The 9,474-nt window shown below is 39.1% G+C and overlaps 1 protein-coding gene across 2 annotated transcripts in view; it reads left to right on the plus strand.

Annotated features, from left to right (window-relative positions):
- The window catches only part of CAMKMT (calmodulin-lysine N-methyltransferase), a 327,175-nt gene that overhangs the window by 310,634 nt on the left and 7,067 nt on the right, over positions 1-9,474 (plus strand). For both annotated transcript variants that reach the window (XM_044429060.1, XM_044429061.1), the window contains 2 exons: positions 2,339-2,402; positions 6,294-6,425. In XM_044429060.1, coding sequence (XP_044284995.1) covers positions 2,339-2,402; positions 6,294-6,425 — 196 coding nt within the window. The remainder of the gene's footprint in view (positions 1-2,338; positions 2,403-6,293; positions 6,426-9,474) is intronic.

The raw sequence follows: 9,474 nt of genomic DNA on the forward strand, positions 1-9,474 counted from the left end.
TAAAAACACAACATGCGAAAAAAAAAGAGAAAAAATAACATAAGATAAAACCACAGCAATTGCAAATGAATCAGCACAAAGATATAGCAGTGGTACAGGATAAAATGCAATATTAAATTTGAAGTTTAAAATACTAAAATACTGGGAAAATAAAAAGATGTTCACCTGGCACCAAAAAGAATACAGAGTAAGCACCTTTTTGAGGATCTAATTCTATAGCTGGAGTGCCATAGCCAAAAAGGCCCATCTCCTGGTGGCTGTTCTCCACCGTTGCAAGGGGCTCCCAGAGAAGGACCTCCAAGATGACCTTAGGTACTTACCGGATAGGTAGGTATAATAAACAAACAAACAAACAAACAAACTCATGCTACTTTGAGCATGGATGTATGGACTTGGTTAGATCTGTTCTCTCTGTGTATCACAGATTGTTAAATGCTCTTCATTCATCATCTGCCTGTTAGCAGAATCAGATTTTCATACTTTTGTGGAAATAAGCATTTTGCAAATTTGCACTTTCAGTTGTGGTTTCCTTATTATTTTGCTATGACTAAATGTGCTTAAAATTATGAAAAAAATGCACAGCAAGTTTGTGAAATCTTGCAACTTGGGAAAAACTGGTGCACTGTGGAATACGAGAGGATTCATAAAAAAAATCCATCTTATTTGAATCTGTTGCAGATCTAACTTACATCCTTAGCATAGGGATTGGGTTCCTTGCTGCTGGAGAAGATGCTTCAGAGGATATAGGAACAGATTCTGAGTCAGATGAGGAAGAGGAGAGGAATTCCTAGCCAAGGTCCCAAGTTCAGTTGACTCAGAGATAAGCTGGAAGTAGCAGAAAAGCAGCTAGTTTCAGAAAGCATGGGAAGATACAGTAACATGTTAATGAGGAGGAAGGTGCAACAGCCATAACTAATCCCAGGGTCAGATGTCAGTTAAAGAGGGTGGATCATCTGAGAAGTGCCACATGTTCTAAGTGATTGGTCCTCAAGCAAGAGGATTCACCTTAAAGGTAGAGTATTGGTCATATGAGGTAGGGAGAGAAGAGAGACCCTTAGTTTGAAACCAACTTTGTAGCATTGAGGACACACTTAATGGCTCATTCACCTAAAACTCTGACTACATTTGCTCCTTTTGTTACTGACTTCTGTAATATATTCAGCTTGTATTTTAAAGCCTCCCTTGCTGGTTTCCATTCCCACAGTAAAGCTTTAGTTGGAATGTCTTTGTGTCTGCCTGTGGAAGAAGAGGGAGAAGAACCACTGATAGGCATTGTGGTTGGGAGTAGGATCACAGGAGCAAGGAAGTGGAGGATCCAGCCCAACGAACGATCTGCTTTGCCTTTTAGCACAGCTTCCACAACAGGCTAGAAGCAAGATGGTAACACTAGTTCTGGTGCCAGTCCTGCTGTACTTCTTAGGTAAAAGGTAGTTCTACTTCAGAAAAATGAGATGAGATGAGATAACATGTACAAGAAAGCCCTCTCCCATAATACCAAACCTGACATCTACAAGGAACAGGGTCTTTTCAATGCTGATGCCCTGTAGTGTAAAAATGCCTGCCTGAAATGTCTAAGAGCTGGACAAATGTTGTCTATCAAAGATGACATGAACAACTAATAATGCATATATTTTGTAAGGCCTTTGAGATAGTTGGGAAATAATCTATTATGATGCTGCTCATTTGTTTTATCTATCGCTCCCTCCTGGTGTCTTATTTCATTTTAAGTATGTTTTAATTGTGTTTGATAGTAACCATGTATGGAGAGCTCAAAGCTGGCACAGTTCTTTTAGAAATAAAGTCCACTAAAATTCTTCTCAACTAGGAGGAGGGACTCTGTGGTGGTATTATAGGTTTTAATTGTGCAGCCGGGGTGTTTCCGGATTTTAACTGTATTTGTACTATATTTATTTATTTGTGTGAGCCATCCCGAGACTATATAACAAGGGGACGGCATACAAAAAACTTTAAATAAATAAATATTCATTTGTCTTCCATAAGAACATGTGAAATGCTATCACTGAATATTGAATTCATCCTTATTTCTGATATCCAGGCTACTAAAATAAAAGCTGGTAATCATTGACCATTCATTCATTTTGCATAGAGAAACATTTTCAGCTGACCTCCAGCTTGAGGTTCAGACAAAAATGGTTACAAGCTTCAGAGTCTGTTTTTTGTTTGTTTAAAAGTGCATGAACTGAAAGGAATTTAGACCTCAATTTCTCCTTCACAGAAATGTGTAAACATATGTAATTAGCCTTGTACTTATCTGCATTAGTATCATTAGAACTGAAACCCCTTTTTAATCTGGATTCTGTTCTCTTCTCAATGTCAGCCTGTTTCTGGACCAGTACAGAGCTAGCCTTGTGGATGCAATAAAGAGATTACTCCAACCTAGTGTAAGTATGTTTCTATTTTCTCCTGAACACGGGCTTCAGAATAATTAGTCTGTGCACAATGATTGAGAGAGTAATGGAATGGCAGGATTAATGTCATGTAATACTTTAATACTTATTATGTCCAACTTCAATTGAGTCTTCTAATCTATCAGATTCCTTCCTAATCATAAACTAGGAAACTTCTTATACTTGGCCTTCTGATAAGGAACACAGTGGGTAGTAAAATAAATGAAACTGCTTCAAAGATAGTGTGAGATTATTTTTATCAAAGCGTTTCTTGAGTATTTTCCTTTGATAACAATGTCTTCATATTAAAGTAAAATTCTGATATTGGAAGTTTTTATGTTGGCTTCTGTCATTTGTAATCCCTTCAATGGTAACCTTTGTCATTGTGTATTTATTTATTGCAAAGTACCATTTTATTCCTTTCATTGCTGCTTATATTAAGTGAATAAAATCCTCAGACTGATCCATAGCCTAAAACTCTGCTGCTTTTGTTTTCCTTTCTCCCTTTCTCTCTTTAACCCCCCCACCCCCACCCCAAAATAAGCTGCATATTTACAGATTAGAGATGGAAGGGCACCATAAATAAAACAATGGGTGAAATCCATTATATATGCAGGCTTGGATGGAGAACATATATGATATTGGGCTGATGCTTGTTATAGGCAAAGCTAACCTGGCACAGAAAAAATAAAACAAACAACTAATACATTACCTTCAGATGCCCACCCAATAAACTTAGCACCCATATCTACATAAATTGCCAATACCAAATGGTTTTCATGGGTAGTAACAATATTTAGAGACAACTTGTGAAACACTTGAGCAAATAAGTTGAATGTGAAATACAGAAAAATCAATCTATTCTTTAAAAAAATTCTACTTACCCAACAACAAAGTACTTGCAAGAATAAAGATGATTTAACATCGCCAGAAATCCGCTTTTGGAGGAGGGTCTCAACAACTGCAATGCAAGACCTGCATTTTGTAAATAGGGGCACTGATCTCATATCATTCATGAGCACTTCCAGCTTCTCATACTTGAATAGGATGGGCATGGATCCAACTCACCTGGATGAGCTGAAAAGTCCAAACATAAGTAGTCTGTTTCAGAGAAAGTGGAGACAAGGGGGAAAGTATTGGAAGTACATTCATCCTGAAGAAGCAAGGCATTGCCAGGGTAGGACCTCTGTTGTTCCTTACAAGCACTTCTTCTTTTCTTTCCCCATTTGAATGGGAAAATTCTTCTCCATGTATGATGATGACTGCTCCCTAAAACACTACAGATGTAGGCTGCATTCCACTACACACTTCTCTGGGAGTAAGTTCCATTTAACCTAGTTGGATTTACTTCTCAGTAAACATGCACCATTGATTTGTTTTCTCAACACTTCACCTTGCTACAATTACTAGGACTCTTTAAAGGAAGAGCACATATAAGTTTGCATTATGGATATGACCTTGATTTCAAGGTTCTGTGGACTGAGAAGTTTTATACTTGACCTGTCAGTGCCTTTGGAAATCCCCTAAAGATCTTGAGAACTTTGGAGCATTAAAAAGGTAAAGGTTTCCCCTTGACGTTAAGTCTAGTCATGCCTGACTCTCGGGGGCGGTGCTCATCTCCGTTTCCTAGCCGAGGGAGCCAGCGTTTGTCCGCAGTCTCCATGGTCATGTGGCCGGCATGACTAAACACCGAGGTGCACGGAACGCTGTTACCTTCCCATCGAAGTGGTACCTTTTTATCTACTTGCCTTTGCATGCTTTCGAACTGCAAGGTCAGAGCGTTAGACAATATTTAGTGCTATCCTTGAGTTAGTAGAAATAATCAGTAGTGCAATGGGAAGCCAGTGTTTGAAAACACAAGCTGGAAACCAGCCCAGACAAGCACTTATAAAATGGAACGCGTCAGTGATGTTTTCATAAGGGAGCTCCACTTTCTAGTCTCGCTCTGGAAGAGCTAGTTTGAGCTAGTGTCCAGGGCTGTGCTATGAAGTGTCACACTAGCAGTTGCTCCTGACCATGCAAGGTGATTGGAGCCTGTGACTATTGCCCGTGAGCCTCCTAAACACTTTCTAGTAAGCCATTTATCTTTGCTTTCAGTCCTCATCTGTGCTCTGAGAATGAATGGGATCCCAATGTTACATTCCTCCCTGGTATCTGATACTTGGAATTACCTTTTGCCAAACAATTTTTTCCACTATCTGAGTAAAAATGATGTCAGAGTGGAAGAGGACAGAATGACAGAGTGATTTTCTTCACATTTAAATTCTAGCTTGAATAAGATTTTGGCCTCTGTGTTTTACAACTTGTATTTCCATGTATCTGAGAGTGTACCAAAATGCATTAGTTACATTGTAAGCTCATGCTTAATTCATATTACACAGTTGCCTCTAGGTCTCCTCAACATCTTGATTTTTCAGCATTGTCTGTTAAGTACAAATCTATCCCTCACCATTTTCCTCCTAGATAATTGTGTTTTTCCTAAATGAGTTTCATTTTGCCATTGTACTTTTCTCTCCCGTTGTACTTGTTTCTTCCAATACCTGAAGTGGAGGATGTTTAGTGTTTGTTGTGAACTCTCTTTGGGGACAGTCTGTTGATAGTATTTGTGTCATTGCCTCCATTTCTTGATTAATAGTCTTGATTTTCAAATATTTCTCAATATTCAATTCCATAAGAAAATGATAGTAAAAGGGAGCCAGTTCATTCTTGTAGTACTAGCAATAATGCAGAAAATCCAATCATTTGGCAAGGTCAGTGTTGATAGACACGCCAAACCAGAATGGGTAGCCAAACTAAACTTGAAAACCAGATCCAGGGGAAGTGGCCAGGCCTCGTTTACCTGGAGGATCATTTTTATATCAATTTGAACATCATTATTACTGAATGGTGTTATAAGGTAGTAGTTTTCAAACTTCACAGCTTTAGATAAAGCTTTCCATGTTAATTCTATCTGTCATAGAACCAATAGATTTTGCAGAGTATTTGGGTAGATCTTCAAGGGCGCACTCAGAACATGGAGGGGGCTAGCCAGGCCTGTTGGGTCACAGTTCTGCCTGGCATAACCTGAGAGCATCCTCTAGTGGAAACTCCATAATGATAGCAAGCCGTATTTCTGGATATTTACTAGCCATTGAGCGATCCCAGGCTTCTTTCAAACATTTTTGAAAAACCTCAGCTACACAGTATTCCATACCATCAGGCGGAAGATGGTTGCCCTTGAAGTCGCCCAAAAGCAACACCTAATCAGCAAACAGAGCAAGATACACAGGTCATCTGGTCAAAGTATTCCACACTCTGGTGCGAATACTGTATTTATATATAAGTTGTATTAGATAAATATGCATCTGAACACATTAACTTGTATTTGCAAATTTTATGCAATTGATATCCTCTCTATCCCCCTTTTTGCCAATTTATGAGTAGCCACTCTACCAGCTCCATTCTACCATATAGCGGATGTCCCAAGAAACCCACTATCCCCTGGAAAAGTTTTATAGGCGATTATAGGGGGAAGTGTGCAGTACGGTACATTGCATAAAACCATCTTAAATGTTATATGGGAAATAAAACATAAATATGACTAAACTTTCCATTCAATGTGTGTAGCAGTAATGATTCTATTGTATTTAATGCATGTAACAAATTATTAAAATGGATAAAATCCATAAAATATAAATAAAATTTAATGCATTTATTACATTTAGGAGAAAATATTCATGAAATGTTGCATTATGAGTTTCTGTGGACAAGCAGCTACATCTTCATCCCTTTTCCAACAAAACAATGAGTGCTGCAATAAACATCTCAGTTTTGATAGTTTTATGCTATAGATGATTTATATACAATTTTAAATGAAATGTTTAAACATGCTTCTTGATTTTCTAGGGGAAAGCAATGATTTTTGCTCCGCTCAGAGGGAATACTCTAAACCAGTTTTGCAATCTAGCTGAAAAAGCTGGTTTCTCTATCCAAAGACATGAAAATTATGATGAACACATTTCAAACTTCCACTCCAAGGTTAGTTTTCTGCTCATGTTAGATAACACTTTAATCCGCATTGCATTTTGAAGAGATCATGGTCCTTTTGGCAGGTAACCTAAATGTTTGATTAAAGTACTCTTAGGTATGCTGCTTCTAAATAGCTATTTTTTTGTATCTGATTATTCTGTGTGAAAGAACTATCCTTTATCTTTGCATGTCTAGAAGAGCTTTATGGAAGCTTCTCATGTTTACCATTTCCTCAGAACTAATCTGTTCATTCATAAGAGTCTAATTCAAAACATTCAGATGTTTAATTTAGCTCATCTTAAACACATCTATGGCAGCATGCACATACATTCTAAGCTGAAAGCTTGGAGCTTTTAACTCCATTAAATACTGAAATATGGAAATAAATAGGAGGCAAGTATCTAATTGTATCATAGTGTGGTTTAAAATCCCTATCTGTTTATAGTTGGGTCAGTTGGCAGCTTCAAGCTGCTCCACCTCATAGAGAATTCTACAGTTCTGGGGTTATATGTTGGATCTAGCTACCCTAAGGCTGAGGTCAAAGTCACTTACCTGAATCTGATTTCTAAGCTTGCTTACACAAACAACTGCAATCATTTTCTTGTATTGTGCAGAGTTGCAGAAGTTTACGGAAATTTTTTTGGGAAGTCTCTTATTTTTCCCTGTTCAACTGTTCCACTGATAATGACAAAGTTAATTTACTGAAGGAGAGGTTTAGTTCACCATACAACAAACACTGAAACCTGGATTCCACCAGAGCCACAAGCTTCCCTTTTATTTTCCCTCTTATCCATGTCAGTGGCTGTGACTGACTCCATAAAGAGCTGGCTGGAGTGTCTTAAAGGCCTGCTATCACAATCCATGAACAGGAGCTGCAAGAGGTGTTCTGATTCTTAGTTCTGCAATGTTGTACACATTACAAACCATGCCTTGTAAAGGGGGTTATGTATGAGTTGGCTACTGTAGTGCTGCAACCATGACAAGACGACATATGCCTGAATGAGGAGTTGCTTTCACCATTTACTCTTCCTCTAGTCATACTCTAGAAAGCATGGGTGGAGCTGGTCACGTAACAGTATGAGTTTTCATGGTGCTTGCTGGTAGGCCAGGTTCTGAGAACAGAATGTCTATGAGAAAAAGCTAAAACGCATGGGATTTTTCATTTGTAAGAAAGCAGCATGTAATGCTAAAACTTGGGTTCTTCCAATGAAAGCAGTTGTCAACACACCCAAAACAGAAAAAAGAACTTCTTTACACAATGCACAATACATTTTTGTAATCTATCACCCCAAGGTATGGTGAAGGCTACTAGCCATGTCTGTCAATGACAGACAAAATAACTGAAAAGAATTTCCAGGTCCAGAAGTAGTATTTCTGAATACCAGTTGTTAGGAGGTTACTTGGAAGCATCCTGCAGACCTTTGTTGAAACTACAGTGGTGAACTAAGGGATGACTTCTCAGCCTTTTCATGTTATGTTCAGTGATCTACCAACTAAGAGGACTTATATAGCTAGGGACAATCATTCATGGCTGTACCCTGTATTTAATGTTTTTGCAGCTAAAAGGGCTAAGGTTTCAGCTACAAATGTACTTCACTGTCCTTGGGTGGCTTTAGTTTGTGCCTGTTTACCCCATGGGTTGAATCCAGGCTTAGCCATACTTAGAGTAGACAGGTGAAAATCCATTAAATTTAGTCATGACTAATTTAAGGTTTCTGGTTGCTGTGGTGATGATTGTGAAAGGGGCTTCTTCAAAACCCAAGGAATTTTCTGACATCCTAAACAAAATAAGATCTCTCTCTAGGGTACTCTCAAGCACACTGTGCCTAAATAGAGCTTTATTCAGTTTTTGCCGTCTCGTGTCAGATCCATAGCACCTGCAATGTTGATTGGATTGCAGGTCATGACCATTCTCTCAGCTTATGTTCTGTTTCCTGATCTTGTCATATTAACACCCATTCCTTCTGCTTCCAAGTCTCAAGGATGTGGAAGCACAGGGAATGTTTCTCTGTGCTCAGCTTTCCATTTACAGTGCTAATTCCTATTTGCATCTTCCGTTGGAACTAGGAGCTCAAGGGGTCTGGCAGTGGAGAGCAGCATACCTCTACCATGTTGAGTTGCAGACATGGTTCATGCTCTCCCTCCTTCCCTCTCTCTCTCTCTCTCTCAGTGTCAATCAGCCCTTAAGGCAACAGGAAGACGGAGCTGGCACAGAGCCTGACCTGGCAAAAGGCAATTGTTTCCCTTTCCGTACCACACATTCGGCTGCTGGCTAAGTGTTGCCCTGTCTTAAAAGACTCAAGAGGTATTTTCTGTTGAATTAAGACTGCTGGAAAAATTTGCCAAGACCATCTTTCTATTTCGAAGTGTGGTTCAGCTCTCTACAATCCAAGCAAAGCAAACGAGCTGCATATATTGATAGTGGTTACGATGTAGTTTCAGTGTTGTTTTCTTTCAACATGGTTTTATTATTTTGATGTATTATTGTTTTTATTTGAATTGTTGTACTCCAGCATGGTGGTATTTGTGGAAAGGCAGCATTTAAATGTTACTAAAAATAATAAACACAAATATAGCATATGTCAGTACACAGCAAGTAATCCTATATGGACTCATTCTGCTTTCTGTTGTCTGTAGTTAGTTTACCTTTGACCATCTTCATGTTGTGGGAGAAGTAAATAGGCAAGCTGCAGAAACAGGTTGTTTGCCTGCCACCCTTTGAGATAATCCTATTTTTAAAGCAACCTTGCACAATTATATAAGAAACAACAGAAACCCATTGTGAACTAGGTAGAAAACAGGTTTCCCTCAGAGCATGCATCCCCTTTTGTGCCGGGGGGGGGAGGGGTAATTGGTTGGGCCTGCACAACTTTTAGCACCAAGCTGAACACAACCCACCAGCTGTGTTCAGCAGCTCACTAGGAACTTGAGAAACTCCTACTGTTGCTGCTTGTCTGAAAGACAGCAGACACTGAGAGGGGAGCTTGTCGGGCCCGTGCAGGGTATGTGGTGCATCTGGTATCACACTCCAGTTTGCTTGGCGCATCTGAACTTGCAC

This window comes from Varanus komodoensis, unplaced genomic scaffold (genome assembly GCF_004798865.1).
Source record: "Varanus komodoensis strain SLA01 unplaced genomic scaffold, ASM479886v1 scaffold2, whole genome shotgun sequence".
Classification (NCBI taxonomy): Eukaryota; Metazoa; Chordata; class Lepidosauria; order Squamata; family Varanidae; genus Varanus; species Varanus komodoensis.